This window comes from Pipistrellus hanaki (genome assembly GCF_964339955.1).
Source record: "Pipistrellus hanaki genome assembly, chromosome: 9".
NCBI lineage: Eukaryota > Metazoa > Chordata > Mammalia > Chiroptera > Vespertilionidae > Pipistrellus > Pipistrellus hanaki.
In genome coordinates, this window is record NC_140511.1 from 76,644,042 (window position 1) to 76,665,680 (window position 21,639).

Genomic DNA, 21,639 nt, shown 5'->3' on the forward strand with positions numbered 1-21,639 from the left:
CCCCACGCTGCCGGAAGACACGTGGCATTTCGTTCTGAGGATGGACGTTTATTAGTGCACCCAGGGGTGCCACACGGAACACAGATTGAGACAGGGATCCCTGCCCAGGGGGCTCACAGCTAAACGAGACACAACAGACACGTGCACACAGGACACAGACACACAGGCCACGGACACGGAGGGGGGCCGCTGCCAGGGGTGCCGGCGGGAGAGGGGCCGTGGGCGGGGACGCAGCGTGTTCAAGCATCGCCCTCCGGTGTGTCTGCGTGGGGAGCCGGGAGAGCGAGTGCAGCCATGATGGCCTTCCCGAGGCGCCGAGCCCAGGAGAGCGAGCCCCAGGGGCAGCGGGCCGGCCCCGGGCGGGGAGGGCCAGTCTTGCGGATGACCAGGGGCCTAACCAAGTGGAGGCAGGAGAGCGAGGCAGAAAGTGCAGAAGGCCGGAGCCCACAGTGTGATGGGGCCCACGGCGGGAGGCCGCCCCCTAGGATGGGAGCTGTCCCTGCTCTAGGCCGGTTCCCAAGGCCATCTCCCCGCAGAGAACTCCGGGGCGGGGCCTCTGAGCTACTTACCTGACCCTCAGGCCCCCTCCCATCTCCGGGGCAGAGATCAGAAGGACAAAGAAACCCCGCCTTGTAACTGGCGTTTGCATGGACTGCCAGACATGGTGGGAGGGGAGGGAGAAGGTGTGCAGCTTCCCGTGGGGGTTTCGGCGCTGCAGGAGGCAGCTGCTGGCCGGGGCCCAGGGAGCAGGGGGCACGATGGCCCCCACTCTGGGGTGGACACATGACAACTGAGGGCCCTCGTTCCCTGGTGCCTGTAGCAGGGGTAGCACCGTCCCCCTGAGGTGCCCTGAGAGCGGCCGGCACTGTGTCCCCTGCCCGCCTGGGTGCGGGCGGTTGGATGGTTATTGCTCCTTGGTGGCCCGCGAGGGCAGGAAGAAAATGGCTCCCCCCGGTGGCCGGAGGAACCCTGGCCTCGGTTCCTTTGGGCTGGGCTGGCCACGGGCTTTTTTGAGCTGGAGAGACTTTTCTAACCCAGGACTCAGCCCAGAAAGGGCGGCGAGAAGCCACAGGCCCAGCCACCAGAGCGGCCCCCGCGGGCCGGGAAGGAGCCGCTGACATGAACACGGCGGCAGTGGGGGAGGTCGAGCCCCTATTGGGTCTGTCTGACCCTCCTTGGAGGGTGGCGAGGGTCCCCTGAGATGTGGGGGAGGGGATGTGGGACCAGGCGAGCTACAGGGTGCCCTCAGACCTCACGGTGACCCCGCTCCTGACACGCCGTGCTTTAGGCCTGAGCCTGGAGCCTGGCTGCTCCCGGGCACCGGGTGCTGATGTGCGGCCGAAGGGCCTCATGGCCAAGGTGAGGGGAGACTCCGGCCCAGGCTCCCCACCCCTCACCCCACTGCCTCTTCCCCTGGGCGGGGAGGGGGGCTGGGCCCCGCGGAGGAAACAGCCAAGGCCCGACTTGTCCACGATCCTTTATTAACCGAGCGGCCCCACCAGAGCGGGGCCGACCCCACAAAGATACGGTTTGCAAAGAGGACGTCTCTGGCTTAGAGGGTGTGCGTGGTGGAAAGTTTATGGTTCTTTTTTCCTTTTTTTTTTTTTTTTTCTTCTTCGGTTTTTCATTTCTCTTGAATGCATTTTTTTTTTTTTTGTGACAGTGGGCTTTTTTTTGTTTTGTTTTTTAAGTAAAACACTTGCTCTCACGGACTCCAACACAATACAAACAACGGCTACCAGCCCCCAGCCCTGGGCCCCAGCGGGTTGGGGGGCTGGGGCCCCCTCGCGTGGTTGTGGCTGTGTTCCTGGTGTGGGCACGGTGGGCAGGGCGAGGCCCTGGGCGGTGGGGTCTGTACAGCAGCGCCCTGGGGAGACGTCACAAGAAAGGGAACCTGGACAGGTAACGGCTAAGTCTAGGGGCCACGGAGACGGAGACGACGCTCAGAAAGGGGCCGGGACGCAGCGGAGGAGGGAGAGGTGGGCCCAGGCCGGCCGCGCGCCCGGAGGCGCCGTGGGGAGGGGGGTGGTGGTGGGGAGAGGCCGGCGCGCCTTGCTTCCAGCTGCAGGAATAACACGCTGGCTGCTTGCGGGGAGCCCCTCCCAGTCCCCCCAACACCCCTCCCGCGCCGTGACCCCAGGTGGCGGCGGCCTTACAACCTCCCCTATGAGGTAGGTGAAGAATTGTTGCCATCATTTTACAGATGGGGAAACTGAGGCCCCGGGAGGGTGGGTGGTTTGCCCAAGGTCCTGGGATGGCGGCAGGGCTGCGGTGCCCGCCCCCATCCCCGTTCCCCCATTCCCTGGACCAGCCCGCCCTCTCCGCAGACCCCCCCACCCGCCCGGGGCAGCGCACCAGATCCTTGGCCCACCGCCTGCGCCCCTCCTCTGCGTCCCCGCTGCGCGGGCGGGGGGACGATCCAGGTCAGAGTGGGAAGACCCCGCGCAGAGATGCTTTCTGCATGTGATTGGCTGAGAACCCAGTGGGTGGGGCTGGGGGCGGGAGAAAGGCTGCATTTGGCCCGCCCACTCTTTGCAAATTAGTGCACCCCCTTCCCCTCCCCCCTCCCCCACCCTGGGCTCTGCCCCCGCCCCGCCCCTGGCTCACACGCTCGCCTCCCGCGGGGTGCAGGGGCGCAGAGCCCCCCCTCTGCCTGCCGAGACAGCACCCCCTCTTCGCTTCCCCACAGCCTCGGAGTCCCCGCCCTCCCGCCCCCGCTGGGGGCTGGTCCCAGCCCGCTCGGGGAGGAGGGGGCAGACCCCCAGTTTGAGCAGAGCTACCCTAGAGAAACAGGTGGGTTTACAAGGGATGGGGGCGACTCGCTGTGCACACGAGCGCTTTCCACTCTGCAGCGCGACCCACCGACTGCGGGACCTCCACGGGGCAGGGGTGCGGCTCCTGTCAGGAAGTTTGATCCGGGAAAAACGCTCCGCTCCGGGGGCGCCTACGGAAGGAGGGTGGTCCCCCAATGCCCATGCTGTGGCCACGCTCCGTAAAGGGGGCCCTGCCCAGAGTTCTCCTTGCCCGGGGTGTCGCCTCCGCCTGGGGCAGGCCTTGGTCCGAGCGCGCGGTCTCCGACCGCGGTGTCCTGGCGCCACCTGGCGGTGGGTTCCGGGAATGTCAGGTCCCGCTCCGGACCCCGGGGATGGGAAGCTGTAGCCAGCCGTCCTGAATCACTACCAGGCCCCTAGGGGGATGCGCAGGCTTAAGCAGGGGTAACCCCGAATCTGCTATCGCCAAGGGACAGGATCTGCAGCCGTGGAGGCCGCGAAACCTCCGAACTCCCCACACCCCTCCCCACCTCCTCCACTCACCCCTCACCTGTTCCTCCTCTCTTGGGCCCCTGAATTTTCCCTGCTTCCCTGGCCTGAACTAAGAAGGGGAGCAGCGGGGAGGGGAGGAGACACTCCAGGAGGAGAATGGGAGAAGCAGGAGCAGAGACAGGGACAGGGAAGGGGAGCAAGCAGGAGGATGGAGGGGGCGGAGTGTGGGGGTGGGTGGGGGTGAGGGCGGGTCTGCACGGACAGGGCGAGATGAAGGGGAAGAAAGTGGGACTCAGGTAGAATATTGCCAACGGGGCTGGGCTGTGTGATCTGGGATGAGCAAGGGTGTCTCTGGAAGGAAGGGCGCCGGTGGGTCCTGGCGGAAGGGGATGCATACAGTAGGTGCCTAAAAGGTGAAACAATGTTCAAGAGATGAATGACGTCACCGGGGAAGGAGCTACCGGAGAACTCTGAGCAGAGAGAGGCCCCTGGGGGGCGGGGGGTACAGCTGGAGGCAGCCCAGTTCTCAGCCCAGCTGCCTCTGCCCCTCTTCCCCACGCGGCCCTCCCCTGCCCCTGCTCACCCCTCCCTGCTTCTCCTCTCTGGCCCCTGGCTCAGTGCACTGTCCCCTCCGGCCTCCAGCCCCGCCTCACTTCATGAAACCCTGCCCCCTCTGCACAGTCTTCACACCGCTGGCCCCAGGGGCACAGGGAGCAAGCCCCCCACCCACACACATGCACACGCGTGCACACACATACACACACATGGTGGACACAACACAAGTACACAGGGCTGCGGCTCCAGGGCCCCCGAGGGGCTCTCTGCTGTCCTTGGCGCTCAGGGCCCAGCCGGCACCTGCGACTGCCCTGGGTCCGGCCTCTCCTGGCCAGGCCGGGGCCCGTCACCCTGGCCTCCCCTCTCCTGGGCCTCGCTCCACTCCAGGCACCGCCTTAAAGAAAACGGGGGACGGTGCCCCCCTGGCGGGCCTCTGGAGGGGTCTGCCCGTCCCGGTCCGGCTCTCACGGCCTCCCCCACTTCTTCAGTCTCAGCAAGTCAGGAAGGTAAAGGGGCAAAGCAGGAAAATGGCTCCCACAGCCCCTCCCCCAGAGCTGGCCTGGCGGAGGAGGGGGCTGGTGCTTCCTAGAAACGGGGCCCAAGTGACCTCTGGGACCCCTCCCTGGCCGAGCCGGCAGGGTGCTCCCTCGCCCGCGCAGGGGACCGGGCCAGGCGTTGTGCATAAAGTGGTGCGGGCGTGATGGGGGCCCGGCCCCGGCCCCTGGGCCTCCTCCGGCCGCCTCAGGCCTTCAGCTGGTGCCACTGGGCCACGGGCTGCCGCGGCCGCGCGATCATGTCCTTCCAGTGCTTGACCTCCCCGGGCCCGCTCTTCCAGGACAGGTAGATCTGGGGGAGAGGACGCGTTGGTGGCGTACCCCCCGGGCCACGTGCCCGCCCCACAGGAGGTGACCCTGCCACCTAGGATCGGGGGGACCAGGGGCCTCCTCGGGCAGTGACGAGCCCCTCGCCAGGCCCCTCCCCCCCGCCTGTGGGCCTGTGGGGCAGGGGGACCTCACACTCATCGGGAGGAGCAAACAGGCTCAGGAAGGGGAGCCCGCTCAGAGTTAGGCCGGGAGCTGGCCCAGGCCGCCGCCTCCCAGGCTCACCCGCTTAACACTAACCACGACGGAGCAGGGACAGCTGTTTCCAAGTAGGAAATGGAAGGGCTATGCCCAGAGGCACCTCCTGGAGACCTCTAGGCCGGGCATGGGCTCTCTGGCTCTTCTATGAGGAGGAGCAGTCTCGGTTTACCAGGAGAACAGCCTCAGGGGGACAGCCCTCATGGGACAGCCTTCAGGGGGACAGCCCTCAGGCACCCCCCCCCCCCCCCCCCGGGAGTCCTGCAGAGTCGGAGCAGCTGCTCCGTTTGCCCAGGTGAGAGCACTGAAGCTCAGAGAGGCCGGGACCCGCCCAAGGCCACGCAGCTGCAGCAGGGCGGCGGGGCGTGCCCCCACAGCTCGCCCTCTGCAGGGGGGACCCCGGGGGCCGCTGCTCCGCCGTCCTCTCCCCGAAGGTCACTTTGGGAGCCCGGGCAATCCTTCCTCCCCTGCCTTTCCGCCTGGCTGCCCTGGTGACGGAGCCACAGCACCAGGCGGCGGAAGAAGCCCCTCCAACCCCCCCTCTTCAGAGGCCCGGGGGCGGGGGCAGGGGGAGAAGGCGGCCCCGCTCTCCCTCCGCAGCCCTGCGCTCGCCCGCGCCCCCCTCCACGCCCCCCTCCGCGTCCTAGGACGCCCCGCCGGCCCGCCCTACCTTGCCGATGACGTCGTTGCGGCTGAGCCTGTCCTTGTCCATGACGGTGATGATGATGGTGGTCTCCCTCAGCTTCTCCGTGGGCACGTCGAAGGCAAAGGACTCGTTGAAGATGGGGTTCAGGTTCCTCTTCAGCGTCACCGTCTTCTTCTTCTCCACCCGCTTGTCCTTGTACATCAGCCACACCTTCACGTAGGGGTCTGGGCACCAGGGGGGCAGGGTCAGCGGGCAGCGGGCGGCTTCCCAGGGCGCCCATCTTCCTCCCTCTCCCCCCGCCCCCCTCCCCGGGGCGGCAGCAGGGGTGGGGGGGGGCTGTGTGCTCTCTGCAGAGGGTCAGGGTACCCCCAGCAAGAGAGGGGTCGGGACCGCCGGACCAAGGAGCCGGGAGGGGGAACTCGGCCACCCTGAGGCCCTCCTGCGCACACGGAGGCAGAAACTCAGCCGGAGAGGCCGGTCTCTCCCGAGGCCACAGACGAGCGGTGTGGGAGCTGGGGTCCAAGTCAGGCCCCCCCCGCAGTGTCCCTGCCTCATGCTTCTGGGAGGACAGTCCGAGAGGACGCGGCCCCGAGGCTGCCAGGCCCAGGGCTCTGGGGCAGGAGTGGAGACTGGAGGTGGGCTGCGGCGGGGGGGGGGGGTGATGGGAAGAGCGTGACCCCATGTACCGAGCCTCCTGCCTCCCCCCACCCCCCCGCCGGCCCCCACCGCAGGAGGCCCGCACCTGACGTGCCCCCGATGTCCATGGCTTTGAGGTTCCGGGCTTTGATGATGTTGACGATGATGGAGTTGGCAGAGGGGTTGTAGCAGAGCGACAGGAGCAGCTCCCCTCGGCTCCCCTGGGGGACAGGGCGGGTGAGCTGGGCGGGGCACCCCTCCCACAGCATGCCTGACCCCCCCCACCCCAGCCCTGACCCGCCAGCCCCCACTCATGCCCGCGCCGGGCCTTACACTCCCATCGCTGCATGGCTTCAGATCCTTCCAGAAGGTCTGCATCTGGGTCAGGTCCACCTTGTTGAGGGGGATGGACACCTCCCCAATGGGGTCGTTGCGGCTGAAGCGGTCGTAGTCCAAGACCTGGAGGTAGAGGACCCTCTGCACCACCTTCTCGTAGGGGAAACCTGGGGACAGACAGCGCAGTGAGGCCTGGGGCCGCGGCCAGGGCGGGGCCGGCTCCGGGCAGAGGGCCTGCCCCCTCCTGCCACAGCCGCCTGGGCCCAGGCCACCTCTGCATGGGCCCTCCGGACACCTCAGTGAGAACCATCATCTCATTGGTTCCCATTGACAACTCTCCTAGGCAGATGCTACTGGTCCTTTTAAAAAATATATATTTTATTGATCTCAGAGAGGAAGGGAGCAGGAGGGAGAGATGGAAACATCAATGATGGGAGAGAATCATTGATCGGCTGCCTCCTGCAAGCCCCACACTGGGAATCGAGCCCACAATCTGGGCACATGCCTTGACCGGGAATCGAACTGTGACCTCCTGATTCCTAGGTCAACACAGAGTCACACCGGCCGGGCTCTCTTGTCTTTTTACGGATGAGACTGAGCTCAGATGGCTTAAGTCTCTAGTCCAGGTCCCAGAGTGAATGCAAAGCACTGGGACCATTCACTCACTCACTCACCCACCCACCCACCTACCCACTCAGTCACCCACCCACTCACCCACTCACTTACCCACCCACCCACCCACTCACCCACTCACCCACCCACCCACTCACTCAACCACCCACTCACTCAACCACCCACTCACTCACCCACCCACCCACCCACTCACTCACCCACCCACCCACTCACTCACTCACTCACCCACCCACCCACTCACTCACCCACCCACCCACTCACTCAGTCACCCACCCACCCACTCACTCAGTCACCCACCCACCCACTCACTCAGTCACTCACCCACCAACTCACTCACCCACCCACCCACTCACTCACCCACCCACTCACTCACTCACCCACCCACCCACCCACTCACTCACCCACCCACCCACCCACTCACTCACCCACCCACCCACCCACTCACTCATTCACCGTGGACCCGACTCCGTGACCGCTCTGTGGTCCCCTTGCCCCCTGGCAGCCCTGCCATCATTGCCCATCGTCCCGAGGCGAGTCTGGGCCAGCAGCCCAGCCCGAGAGGACCACGTCCGGCCGGGGGAGGGCCCCACATAAGGAAAGAAAGTGAAGTGGGAGAGGATGGCACGCACCTGCCAGGGCCCTGCCCTTCCCCCGCCTCCTCCCAGTGCTCTAGCCATGCTCCCCAGCTTCCTCACAGGTCCCACGGCTGCCCCTTCTCCCCGGGCACCTCGCCCACCCAAGCCTGGCACCCCCCTCACCCAAGCCTGGCACCTCTTGCCTAGACAGTCTCAAGAGCCTCCAAACCGCCCTGCCTGCCTGCCCGCTTGCCCCCGCAGCCCGCTCTCCACCGCGGCCAGAGCGAGCTTTCAAAAATAGAAACGGCATCATAACACTCCCGCCTCGAGCCTCTCGGAGGCCCCAGGGCACTCACAATAAAAGCCGTGCACCCGCCCTGGCTCCGAGCCCGCCCCCACTTGGCCCGCTGTCCTCGCCCTCGTCTCGTGCCCACGCTTCGCTCAATGACGGGGCTCCAGCCGCCCCGGCCTCCGCTCCGCCCTCCTGCCTGACAGCCCGTATGGGGTCAGGTGCCCGCTGCACTCCAGCCTTCCCTCTCGCAGCATCACCGGCCGCGCTGGAGACGGCTCTGTCCGTGTCCTCGCGTCTGACTCGCTCACTAGGACGGGCTCTGTCCTCAGCCCCCGGGCCCGGCATCCGCCTGCTCCTGGCACGTGGCACTGCTGCCTGTTTGTTAAGTGAATCAATCTCTGAACAAGTGCCTAAGTGCCGTGGAACGGCCGGCGAGCAGCGGAGCGTGCCGGGTGCAGCGGGAGCGGAGGCCCGAGGGGAGGGGAAGGAGTGTGGATGGTTGCAGATGGTGGTGGACGCCAGGGCCGGGCCTGGAGCTGGAGCCATTGGACCTCGGGAGGCTTTGCTGGAGGAGGGGCTGGCCTGCGAGGTGCAGGGGGTGCAGACCAGCCTGGAGGCCTGAGGGGGTCGGATCCCTATCCGGGATCTGAACCGAAAGGGGCGAGGACACAACAGCTCGGCTGGACCGATGGCGAAGGCGGAGGGCCCTGGGGGTTCCAGCGCCTTCAGCCACGGACGCCAGACGCACAGAGCAGCCCCTCCCGGGAGGGAGCAGGGGTTCAGGAACCTCCAGCCTCTCTGTTCCTCCAGGGCCCCCCTCCTGCTGACGGGCCTGCACCTGACCCGGGGCCCAGCCCAGGCAACCTGGGCATTCCTCCAGGTGAAATGCATGATGGGTGCCCTGGCAATGCTGGAGGTTCCAAGAAGCCCTTGCTCTCTCATCAGCTCCTGTCCACACCGGGGAAGGCAGCCTGCTACTTGGCAAACTCCTATTCACCCGTCATAACCCAACTCTAATGGCCCTTCTTCTGGGAAATGCCCTTCACCACCACCAAGTGGCGCTCACAGCGGGTTCCTGCAGCTCCTGTCACGCAGCGCATGGCTTAGTCATTACACATCTATGTCCTCCATTGGCTTCGAGGGCCATAGTTCTGCTCTGCATGCCCCCCCCCTCCATTCTCCCTCCCCACCTCCCGCCTCCCATGCCCAGGAAAATGCCAGCTCAGAGTTAATGCTCGATGAATTTTGCAGAAGGGACCGGCGGATTGGGCCTCTGCCCATAAACATTGCCCACTAACTGGCTGCATACACCTCCAGATGGCTGAGCCTCTTGCTGGTTGTTCCATCTCTAAACTGACCCCCACGCTCAAACAGGAGCACCATGCACTCCCCGTCAGTAACTTGCTCAGGGTGAGCTGGCTGCCACCTCGCGGAAGCAGGGTGGGGTGCCAGATGTCTGGGGCACCAGAGTCCCTGGGATGCACGCCAGGGGTTCTGAGAGCCAGGGGGTCTGAGAGCCAGGGCCGGGGTGGGGGGGTTGAGCAGGGCTGTGGGGAAAGGCTGGAGCTTCTGCAAAGGGCCTGGGGCAGGAACCACTGCCTCACACACCGACTCCCTAATCCCTGGGAGCCCTCAGAGAGGAGGGAGGAGGAGGGGCTGCAGGGAGAGGAGGGCGTTCGCCCCATGGGCAGGGCGGCCTTTGCTCCCAGAGGCGGTGTGAGTGCTTTACAACCTGCTGGCTGCCTGATCGGAAGCCACGGCACAGGGCTGCTCGGGCACAGGGCTGCTCAGGCACAGGGCTGCTCAGGCACAGGGCGGCTCAGGCACAGGGCGGCTCGGACACAGGGCGGCTCGGACACAGGGCGGCTCGGACACAGGGCGGCTCAGGCACAGGGCGGCTCGGACACAGGGCGGCTCAGACACAGGGCGGCTCAGACACAGGGCGGCTCAGACACAGGGCGGCTCGGGCACAGGGCGGCTCGGACACAGGGCGGCTCGGACACAGGGCGGCTCGGACACAGGGCGGCTCAGGCACAGGGCGGCTCGGGCACAGGGCGGCTCGGACACAGGGCGGCTCGGACACAGGGCGGCTCGGGCACAGGGCGGCTCAGGCACAGGGCGGCTCGGACACAGGGCGGCTCGGACACAGGGCGGCTCAGACACAGGGCGGCTCGGACACAGGGCGGCTCGGACACAGGGCGGCTCGGACACAGGGCGGCTCAGGCACAGGGCGGCTCGGGCACAGGGCGGCTCGGACACAGGGCGGCTGGGGCACTTGCCCGGCCACACAGCGAGGAGGGGCGGAGCTGGGATCCACACCCGGAGGCCCGGGCCACAGCTTGTGCTCTTAACCACTGGCCTGCGGGCGCTCCGGCCTGTGGTCGCTCCAGTGGCTCCCCCTGGGCACCTGTGGGGCCTCCCTTCCTCCTGTCCTCCTCCCTGGGGTCCTTGGTTTGAGCCAAGCACCAGCTTTCCTCCTCGGCCTCTGGCTGAGGTCAGCCCCACTCAGCACTGCAGCCTAATCCCAGCTAGACACAAGCAGCAGCCTAGCTGGCGAGACACGTGCTGTGTGGGCGTGTGTGTGTGTGTGTGTGTGTGTGTGTGTGTGTGTGTGTATTCGAACACGCGCATTGGTGCTGTGGTCACGTATGTGCGGTGTGGGGGATGGGGAGGAACACAGTGCCCCTGGGGGGGCGGGGGGGCGGGGCAGGGGGCTCAGCCTCACCTTCGAAGAGGAAGGTCTCGTTCCAGTGGGGGTTCAGGTTCTTCCTCTTCACCTTGGTCTCCAGCTTGTGCTTCTTGTCGGGCAGCAGGTAGATCTTGACGAAGGGGTCGCTGGTGCCACTGAAGTCCTTGGCCGGCAGCTCCTGGGCCTTCATGATCTTCACGGTGAGCGTGGACTCCTGGAAGTTGTAGCCCACGCTGAACTGGATGCGGCCCAGGTTCTCGCGGCTGCAGCCCTCGTGAGCCTCGTCCTCCTCGGAACCTGGGGAGAGCTGGGGGGGGGGCGGGGTTTGTGGGGGGGAAGAGGCCGGTGTGTTGGGAGGATTCTGCTTCCCGGAGCCTCACGGCAGCCCCGCACCATCCGGAGGCCTCTCTGCGCCCCAAGCTGGGCCAGAGCTGGAAGCTGCTTCATCTGTCTGCTGGCCATGGGGTGGGGGTCGCCCACATCCACACCCAGGTGAGGATGCTCGGACAGAGGGCAGGGGCCTGGCACAGGCTCACAGGGGGAGCGAGGGAGGGCAGAGCCGGCTCCACCCCCGTCTCCTGAACCCCAGGGCGGTGGGCACCCCACTCCCCGGCCTCTCCCGGATGCCCCGGGTCCGCTGCCCTTGCTCCACCCCGGGCTGCCCCCACCTCCCCTGGTGCCTGAGCTCCCTCCGCCAGCTTCCCACCCCCCCAGCCCTGTGGGGTGACTTGTGTTTTGTGAAACACACCCACCAGCAGATGGGGGGCTGTGCACACCGGTGACCCCTCCTCGGAGAGGGACTGGGGTTCTGGGGACGGAGAGGTGACTGGAGAGCCTGAGGTGACGTGGTTGGGGGGCCCCGGGGTGGGCAGCAGAGTTGTTTAAAAGGAGCCTCAGATGCCAGTACACACACCTGGCGAGGACCCCTGGAGGGAAGACTACCCACATTCAGTCCCACCCCTGGGGGGGCGGACACTTGGGCTGGCCCAGCAACGGACAGACGGACGGAGGGCAGCATGGGGTCTGATTCCCAGGCCGACATTGAAATAGGAAGGAACCGGGGGCGGGTCTCCCAGCCGAGTCTTCTCAGCTGTGGCTGCTCCTCGGGGTGTCCGGGCAGGTCTGAGAACACTGCCCCTCCGGCCTCCTGGGCCCCACCCCGACCACACCCCAGACCCAGGGGCTCACGGGGCCCAGGCACCCTGCACCCAAAGCTCCTCAGGGGATGGGTGAGAGCCAGGGCGGCCCAGGTGACACTGCCCAGCCCTGCCGTCTCCCCACTCGCCCCCGGCGCCTTCTCTTTCCTCCTGGAGAGCGGCCCACGCTCTGAAACCCTGAACAACCTCGTGATGAGAAGACACGTTGGGGGCACCTACCATGACAGAAGACCCTCCATCACCTTCTTACCGATTCTCACCAACAGCGGGCCGGGCAGTGATCACCGCGCTAGCTGGGGAGACTGGCTCAGAGAGGTTAAGTCACATGCCCGAGATTGCACAGCAACACGCACCCTCTCTGCCTCTGAGGCCCGCTCTTGCCACCAAAGCAGGCCCATGTCCCAGGGCCAGGCGGAGCCTTTCCCTTAAGCCAGGGAGGACTGGCCGGCCCCGGGGCAGATGCATCCAAGTCACAGATAACAGGAGCTGCCGGGCCCTGGCCCTGCCCTGAGCTGGGGCTTGGTCCTCATTCTTTGTGGCATCCGGAGGGGGTGATGTGGCAGTGTTCTGTTTGGTTTGGGGCCCGGGCAGGGTGCTGACTGGCATCCAGCCGCCGAGCGGTGAGGGGAAGCTCAAACCCGGGTCAGTGCTCGTGCAGCCTGGTCCCGCCTGGAGCTGGACGGGGGCTGAGCTGCCCCCTGCTCCTCCTCACGGTGGAAGAGGGCTCTCCAGGCACCCCGCCCGCCCCACCCAGGCCCTGCGAATGTGGCTTCCCTCCCCAGACGCCGTTCTCCCTGGTGCTCCCCCCTCCTCTCACCAGCCCACTCCCTTTGAGCCTCAGTTTCCGCATCTGCAGAATGGGACTGTGAGACCTAGCTTGTGGGGTTCCTGGGAGGGTTAAATGGGTTCAGGTCCCTAACATAGTCCTGCTCTGCAGTCTGGCCCTCGGTGCTCCGCTGCTGGGAGACCCTATAATGACCTCTCACCCCCTTCCTTTCTTCCAAAAGTTGGGGTGGAGTCCGAGTGACTGGAGGTGGCCTGGGGGAGGGCCGATGGGCGTCAGCTGGCAATGGCTGTGTGCTTGCTCCCAGCCTTTCAGAGCCACAGCCTAGAGCCCTAATTAACCAGCTGGGACAGCTCCAGGAGCTGTTTCCATGGCAACCGAGCAGGCCACCCCCACCACGCCCCCAGGGAGGTGCTGCCGGAGCCCCTGCTCCAGCAGAAGCATCAAGAAGCATCTGGACTCTGGTGGGGGAGCTCAGCTGATTAGAGCATCGTCCTGAGACGCCAAGATTGTGGGGTAAGAATCAACTGTGGCTCAGTGGCTGAGCATCGACCTATGAACCAGTGGCCGGCAAACTCATTAGTCCACAGAGCCAAATACCAACAGGACAACGAGTGAAATTTCTTTGGAGAGCCACATTTTTTAAACTTAAACTTCTTCTAATGCCACTTCTTCAAAATAGACCCGCCCAGGCCGTGGTATTTTGTGGAAGAGCCACACTCAAGGGTCCAAAGAGCCGAAAGTGGCTCCTGAGCTGCAGTTTGCGACCACGGAACCAGGAGGTCACAGTGTGATTCCCGGTCAGGGCACATGCCCGGGTTGTGGGCTCCATCCCCAGTGCGGGGCCTGCAGGAGGCAGCTTGATCCAGGACTCTCTCTCGTCATGGATATTTCCATCTCTCTCCCCCTCTCCCTTCCTCTCTGAAATCAATGAAAAATTTTTTTAAAAGAATCAACCAGTGAATGGATAAATAAGTGGAACCACAAGCTGATGTTTCCCTCTGTCTCTCTTCCTCTCACAAATCAACCGATCAATACATCCTTAAAAGCAGCACTCGGGCAGCGCCGGGCGGAATGACTCCGATGGGTGTGTGGTCCCGCCTCCCCTCTGAGTCTTCCTCTGGCCAAACCACGGGCGCCCAGGCCTCCTCCTGACCCCCAGCTTCGGACAGCCCGGGCCAGGAGCTCGGACAGCTGTTCACTTCCGCCCTGTTCACCTTCCTCTTCCCTGCTGACGCTAGTGACCTGCCTGTGGCCGGGGGCTGGCCACGGAGGCCTGCCTGCCACCCAGAGGGTCCCCTGGGCCCAGGAGGGGGCCAAGGCCTGCACTTCCTCCCTCTCCCCGCGGCGGTGCGCCCCTCCCCGGAGCCGCCCCGCAGGTGGGCTGGCTGGGAAAGGGCCATCCCTTCTGGCAACCGGCTATTGGGAAGCTGGAGCCAATTAAGAGCCTGTGGGGGAGCAGGCAGTTGTGCGGAGGCCTGTCCATCCACGTGAGTCGGAGGGACAGGAGGGCAGTGGAGAGCTCGGCTCGCAAGGGCCTGGAGGGCAAGGGCCTGGAGGGCAGGGGGCGGTGAGGAGGCCCGAGGGAGACCAGGGAGATCGGACGCCCTCATGTGCACCCCAGAGAAGTGTGGGCTTCTAGGTCCCCCTTAGGCCTGCTGCCTGGGAACCTGTGTTTTGTTGTTCATCATTCCCCAGGGTATTTTTCCATTCATTTTGAGAGAGAGTGGAAGGCAGAGAGAGAGAGAGAAACATCAATGTGAGAGAGACACATTAATTGGTTGCCTCCTGCATATGCCACGATTGGGGCTGGGGATCGAACCTGCACCCCAGGTATGTGCCCTTGACTGCAATTGAACCCACGGCCCTTTTGGGGAGCAGGCCAATGCTCTATTCACTGAGCCACTCGGGCCAGGGCAGCTGGGGATCTGCATTTAAAAAATATATATATTTTATTGATTTTCCAGAGAGGAAGGAAGAGTGATAGAGAGCTAGAAACGTCGATGAGAGAGAAACATCGACCATCTGCCTCCAGCACACCCCCTGCCGAGGATGTGCCCGCAACCAATGTACATGCCCTTGACCGGAATCAAACCTGGGAACCTTCAGTCCGCAGACCGACGCTCTATTCACTGAGCCAAACCGGTTTCGCCATGGGGGATTTGCATTTTAACAAGATCCCGGGCTGGGCTACCCAAGAGCAGTAGGGATGGATGGTTAGAACCAGCCAGAATCCCAAATGGCAAAGGGTGGGGGCCTGGGGGCTCTGGGGCCCTCAGGGAGGTCAGGAGCTTTGGTGCCCACCCAGCCCCTTCCTTCTCACTGTGGGGGAAGTGAGAAGAGGGGAAGTGACCTGTCCCAGGTCATGTCCAGTAGGAACCCCACTGGCCCCGGGTCCCCCCCTCCCCCAGCCTTCCTGGCGCTCCTGAGCTGCCACAGCTCCGATGGGAAGCAGAGGGGAGAAGGATGCTGCCGCCAGGGGGCGCCGGTGAAGCCACAGCCTCTGCCTTGGTGAAAAGCAGCAGTGGTGCGCCCAGAACCACAGGGTGGGACCCTGGTGGGCGGGTGCCAGCAGGAGAGCCCAGCAGCTGTTGTGTCCCCTCCTAGGGATCAGGACGGGGCCCTGCTTGCTCTCCGGCTCTCCTGGACCTCAGCGGGCCCCGCAGCCACGAGCTGGGAAGGTCCCTGGATGGGGATCTGAGACCAGCTCCACCGGGCGGGGCTCTGCTCATGGGCTGCCCCTTCTGGGCCCTGAAAGCATCCCGCACGGGCAGCCTTCCTCAGGCCCCTGCTCAGTCCAGAGAGATGGGGCTGGAGGGGCCTTCTTAGTCTCATTTGACAGATGGGGAAACTGAGGCACGAGCGGCCACGGTGATGAGAGAGCTGGTCACCACGCTGGGTCCCCGGCAGGGGCACTGGCTCCCACAGACACCCACCTCCACACGCGCCCTCCCCCACCCGGCCACGCGGCCCGGCTCCGGCGCCGGCCGTGCCTCCGGCCTCCTCACCATGAGCATCTCGCTGGTGAGGGAGTTGACGAGGTCCGAGACGGAGGAGCGCGGCTCGGTGCGGCGGTCAGACTCATCGTGAGGCGTCTGGCTGGGCACTGGAGTTGTGTTTACCGCCTTCCCTCCTGCGGGCAACCTGGGGGCCAGGGTCCGAATGAGCGAGCCTGGCGGCGGGCGGGCGGGGCTGGGCCCCGGGGGCCGGGGGGCGGCGGGCCCCGCTCTCAGCCCCTGGCAGTGGCCGCCTGCAGGCCAGCAGGAACTGTGCTCTTGTCTGCCCTGCCTCTCCCCCCACCCCCGTCCTTCCCCCTTTCCAGTGTGAGGTGCCTGGACTGCCCCTGTGGGTGCTGTCTGGGGGGTATGCCCACGCTACCTGTTCCCCAGAAAGCCCCCACCCTCCATCACGGCCTGCATGGTGACCTCTGAGCCTGCCTCCCTCCCCAGGGCTGCGACCTGTCCTGCTGCCCCCCCAGCTGAATGGGGGAGTCTGGGGGAGGGGCTCGGGTGTGGGGCGCTCCGTCGCTCTCCACATGATTACCCTCTGCAAACACCCAGCTGCCTCTCCCCCAGACGCCCCCCAGTTTGCCCAGGTTCAGAGAGAACGCAGGGGCCCCTCGGACGCCAGACCGACCAGGTGAGGTCGGGCCCCTGTCCTCGCAGCTCTACCCAGCAGAACTGTCTATGGCTACACGTGTCCCGTGTCCACGCTGTCCCTGCGTGGCCACGGAGCGTGTGAGAGTGGCCAGTGCAACTGGGAACGGGAATCCCGTGGGACTGACACTCACTGAGATGCAAAGGGCCGCCTGGTGGGCCGGCCAGTGGTTCCACTCGCTCTGAAGGGTGCACCTTTGAGAAGGCTCCCCCGGGTCAGAGGAAGTCGGGGTACCACTGAGAAGCCCCGGATCTGAGCATTCCCCAAGGCCTGTCTGCACCCTGCCTCCGTGCTGTGTCCAAGGAATCAGGCTCTCCAGCCGGCGGCTGCGGGGAGGCCAGTGGGGCTCCGGAAGGGAGGCGAGCAGCCCCCGGGGCCAGCCGGAGCCTCCCAGGAGGAGCGGGCAGCAGCATGGGGGAGAGGGGGAGACGGCAGCGTGGGGCTCGGGACAGGCTACGGTAGAACAGCTGTGAGACGAGAGCCAGACGTGGAGACACAAGCCACGGCCCTGGGTGTGGACAGTGTGGACAGCACAGTTGGCCATGACAGGCACAGAGGCATGCATGGAGTATGCAGGTCCTGGAGGGTGCCGGGGCCCAGGAGCAGGGTGTGCGCGCACGCGAACACACACACATGCACACACACGTGTGCACACACATACACATGCATTAACACGCACACGCGCACACGCGCACACACATAAGCCCAGAAGACACCCAGGAGACCAGGGAAGGAATGAAGGAATGGCACAGGTGGCGGGCAGGCTGACCAGAGCAGCACGATGACACACACACAGGGATGTGCACCGTGACCCCGAGAGGAAACACGATTGGGGAGTGCTGGGGACCGGGGCGCGCTGCACCGGAAGAGGCAGGGGCAGTCAGATGCACACGCACCTGCCGTGGGGACGTGGCCTGGCCTGGCCCACACGGAAACACCACCCCACCCGGGGACACGAGGGCACTCCTCCCAGAGGCGCGGCCACAGCAGCGCGTGCACACACACACGCACGCACACACACACACATGCGTGGATGCACACATGGACACACGGTGGACACGTGCTCACGCGGGCAGGCACGGGGTGGAAGAGGAGACTGAAATAGCTGGAGAGGTAAAGTCAGGTTAAAAATAGAGGGAGGAGGAGCGCGGAGACGGACTGCTGGAGGTATGAGAAAGTCGGTTATCGGGGCCACACCACAGCCTCAGCACAGCTGCAAAGCAGCCTGGGAAAAGATGGTCAGCGCCACGGAAGCTGTCGGAGGTGACGGGGCGGAGGCGGGGAAGGCGGAGGGCCCTCCCGGCCCAGGGCAGCCCTGTGAGGAGCAGATGGGAGGAAGCAGGTGGGAGAGAGAGGCCGAGAGAGGTTAGTTGGAGACGAGTGAGGCTGCAGGGTGCACGGGGACGAGGAGGAGCGAGGCGGCCGAGAGGAGAGGCGAGAGGAGGCGGGGGACACACCGTGACAGGGAGACATGGTGGCTTTGGGCAGGACAGCGATGGGTGGTCAGGCCCGGCCCGGGCCGTCGGGCGGGGTGGGGCCATGGTGGAGACCATCTGGATCCCAAGCAGCAGTGGTGAGAGGGATGGCTGAGGCATGAGGCGGGTGGGTGCAGGGCCAATGGGTGAAGGCGGAACGCAGGGTGTGGGAGCCAGGGCCTCCCCCTCCCTCCCAGGCCCAAGAGCACTTGGGGGTTCTCGGGGGCCATGGCCTGGAGGCCCAGGGCCGGGAGAGCCTGGATGGGGCTTCCCAGACCCCAAGAATCCTGGCAGCAGGGGCAGGGACCAACCCTCCTGTCTTCGAGTTCTTTGCTGGATGCACCCCCATCTCCCTTGCTGTTCCCCCTTTCTGCCCGGAGCCGGTGCTCACAGGCCTGGCTGCACATCCTCCCAAATGTCCTCCCCACCAGCAGCCACGGGCCCCCCCTCACCCCGGAGACTGGGTGGGAACAGGGGGGGGCGGGTTGGGGGGGCTTGGCTTGAGGGGGAAGCTGGAGAGGAAGGGACAGTTGACTAAGACTTCCGTAGCAAGGCGGGAACAGGAGCCAGGGGTGGAGCCCAAGGGGCCTGGCGCCTAGGGCGGGGGCGGGTGCCAAGCTTGAGGTGGGGAGTGCTGGGAAGGAAGTGCTGGAGCCGGGACACCCTTGCCTCGCCCCCCCCCCCCAGGCATGAGAAATGAGTGATCCGGATGGGGCGGGTGTGGCAGCTGGGACAGGTCCGCTGGGAAAGTGGGGGGGCTGGGTCTCAGCCAGGGCGGGGCCCCGCCTCCACCCCACCTTTCCCAGGAAGGCAGGGGAGCTGACGTCATGATCAGAAGGGACGGGTGTGAAGAGATGGAGGGAGACCTGAGTGGAAGGGGTAAAAATAGGCCGTGGGTGAAATGGAGGCGGGGAATCGAGCAGGGGTGATGCGAAATCGCGTTTCCAGCCTGTTCCCAGCCTGCACCGCGCCCGCACGCGCCACGCCTCAGCAGGCTTCTGGAGGGCCCAGCCGCTCTCCCGCAGCCTCATGCCCTCAGCATGGCCAGCCCCCACCCCTACCCAGCCCAGCCCTGCAGCCACAGCCTGGGAAGCGGGGACCCCTGGCGCCAGGCGAGTTGGGGTGGCAGGCTCTGATGCTCCTGACCCCCGGGACTTGGGCTTGGGCTGTGTCCTGAGTGAAAGGTCTGGTCCCGCTCTTCCCTCCCCCCTTCCCCTCCCCCTCTGTGGGGACGTGGCTTTGCCCCCCATGGACATGCACTGTAGGCTCTGGCGGGAAGACACCACAGGGCTGGTCCCAGAAGCCATGGGAAGCGGGTGAGCCAGCTGTCTAACTCGGCCTGCTCGCCCCTCCCCTCCCCACAGACCCTGAGCACTGCAGGACGGTCCCTGCGGACCCGAGGGCCTCAGTGAGCAAGCAGGGTGCCTGCCCGCTGCCAGGGCCTGCCCACTGCCCCCGCGGAGGGCCCGCCAAGGGCTGGCCTCTCCTGAGAAGCTCAGCACGTCAGAGCCGGGAGGGCCACCCTGTCCAGTCAGACAGAGAAGCACACAGGCCCAGGGGCCGAGACCTGCCCTGGCTGGACTGAGCGAGGGTGGGTACAGTGCAGGGCGTCAGCCTGACAGCGGACCCACCCAAAGGGTGCGCCTCTCCCAGGGACACAGTGTGCGGCCTGCCCAGCCACGGCCAGGTGACAGGAGGCGGCCAGGGGCGCAGGACTGCCCTGCCCTGTGATGCTTCCGGAGCCCTGGACCTTTCTCTACCCCCCACCCCCACAGTACCCCATGGGCTGCTTCCCTGGGAGCTGAGGACCATTAAATGCCCTGTCCCCACAGGGTCCCGGGGGCCAGCAGCTGCTCTCAGCCCTCCTCCATCCCCGCCTCGTAGTACCTCAGCTCAAGGGCTGCCTTCCCCATCACAAGGCCTCTCCCCTGCCCCTCCCCACCAGGGACTCCCCCTCCATCAGCAGAGTAGCCGGCCACACCTCTGCAGTGGCGGGGAGTGGGGGCGACCATCACCCCAGGAAAAAGGGAGGTTGGGGTGGCGGGGATGAGGGAGAACGGGCTGGCGCCCCTTCCCTAACATCCCCCCGCCCGCCAACCACCGGGAAACGGTGATTTCCGGGCGGGCCAGGGCAGATGGAAGATGAGGGGCAGCGGGAGCAAGCGGGAGGATGGGCAGAAAGGCTGGCTTGCTCCGGGCGAGGGCGGGCAGGCCCGGGGAGCAGGCTTGATCCAGAATGGTCCCAAGACGGCCGCACTGGCCTCAGACCCAGGGGACACCCCGGGGTGGCCGCGTGTGAGGGCGCCAGCTGGGAGGCGGGCCTCCTGCTCCAGCATCCGCTGAGGGCCCAGCGGCTCTGGCCGGGCGGCCAGGCAGGCAGCCCCCCGCCTCCGCCTCCGCCTCGCTGCCGCCTGAGCTCGTACCTCTTGTCCCCCTGAGCGTTCTGGTTCTGCTGGGATCCTGGGTTTTGCAGGTCAGGGATATTGGCAAAGTCATCCTGTTCCGAAAGCCCTAAGACCAAGGATAGCACCACCATCCGGCCTTCCCTGCCCGGTGGGCAGCCCACCAGCCGGGAGCGAGGAGGCCCCGGGCGGGGCGGGGAGGGGAAGGAGAGAGACAGAGACAGAGACAGAGACAAAAAGAGAGAAGAAAAAAGCGTAAGAAACTGGCCCTGCAGGAGAGAAACAAACTTTAGCACTGTCAACAGTTGCAGAGCAGAGCAGGGTGCAGGGGGGAGGAGGCGGCGGGATGGAGGGGAGGTATCCGTGGCCTGAGACCCAGCTTGCCCAGGGCCCAGAGCAAGATTCTCCGGAGAGAAACGGGGAAGGGGCTGGCAGGGGCCTGCGGAGCCCGCGTGTGCCTGGGGCCTCCTGAGGGGCCCCTGGGGGTTGGGGGGGGGGCAGAGGGAGTGGAGCCCAGGCCCGGGACCCGGCAGACTTCTGAGGCGAATTCACCGCCTGTTGAACCCAGGCCAGGGGCTCGGGCTGACATGGGGTCCTGGCAGGAGAGGAGGGGCTTGTGGCCACCCGCTCCGGGCTGTGCAGGCAGCTGTGGCTCCCAGGAGGGCGGTTCTTGGAAAGTGTGCAAGCCCCGTGGCCCGCACCCTGAGCTCAGGGGGACCCTGCACGGGAACATCGCCCGGTTCTGGCCAGCCGGGCCAGTGTGATGCCAGGCGGTGTCGTAGGGCACCCTGCCCGGGCCCCCAGACACAGCCCATCAGAGGGAGACGGAAGTCCCTCTGGCGAATGGTGTGAGGGCCGCGCGGGCCTCTCCGTGTCCCTGCCCGGAGAGACGGGGGACTGCCCCGCTGTCCAGGAGGCACCACCGAGCCAAGATGGCGTTCGGGAAGCGCAGGAGAAGTCCAGGCAGGGAGCTCGTGTGAGTGGCGAGGACGGTGTGGAGGCCGTACAGGCCAGGCGGAGCGATGAGAACAGAGGCGGCGGCGGCGGGAACCTCCTGGAGTGGCCCGGGGGTAGCCACACGGGGCCAGGGGCCAGATGCCGATTGCGGAGCATCCCACAGACGCACTGGGCACCGCCGGGCCGCCTGTGTCTCTCAGGGGCCTCAGCAGCGTTGGCAGCGTTTCCTGGCTCTTTGTGGCCTCTCCTCCGACAGAGGGAGGGGGGTTCGCAGACAGGGCAGGCACGCAAGTGTCTCTGGGAGGTCCAGGGGAAAGATGGCAAGCTGGCGGCATGTTCCGGAGGGAGGCAGATCCCAGGTGTGAGCCCACCACCTCCACCTCCACCTCCACCCGGGAGGGCAGGGGGTGGCAGGCAGCCGGCTGCGGCTCCGTCCCAGGGGGCCAGCCAACAGGGAGCTGAGGCAGGTGAGTGAGGCCTCCGGAGGCCGGGCAGACGGGCGC

General features: G+C 65.9%; 1 protein-coding gene across 5 annotated transcripts in view; it reads right to left on the reverse strand.

Moving 5' to 3' along the window:
* Positions 1 to 27: 27 nt before the first annotated feature.
* SYT7 (synaptotagmin 7) overlaps positions 28 to 21,639 on the reverse strand; it is a 59,335-nt gene continuing 37,723 nt past the window's right edge. For 3 of the 5 annotated variants that reach the window (XM_084895856.1, XM_084895857.1, XM_084895855.1), the window contains 7 exons: positions 20,201 to 20,323; positions 15,654 to 15,789; positions 10,741 to 11,011; positions 6,513 to 6,682; positions 6,286 to 6,400; positions 5,568 to 5,767; positions 28 to 4,664 (listed from right to left, as the gene is read on the reverse strand). In XM_084895856.1, the coding sequence (XP_084751982.1) occupies positions 4,560 to 4,664; positions 5,568 to 5,767; positions 6,286 to 6,400; positions 6,513 to 6,682; positions 10,741 to 11,011; positions 15,654 to 15,789; positions 20,201 to 20,323 (1,120 nt within the window). In that variant the 3' untranslated portion in view covers positions 28 to 4,559. The remainder of the gene's footprint in view (positions 4,665 to 5,567; positions 5,768 to 6,285; positions 6,401 to 6,512; positions 6,683 to 10,740; positions 11,012 to 15,653; positions 15,790 to 20,200; positions 20,324 to 21,639) is intronic. The other 2 variants (XM_084895858.1, XM_084895859.1) reach the window with 1 other exon arrangement.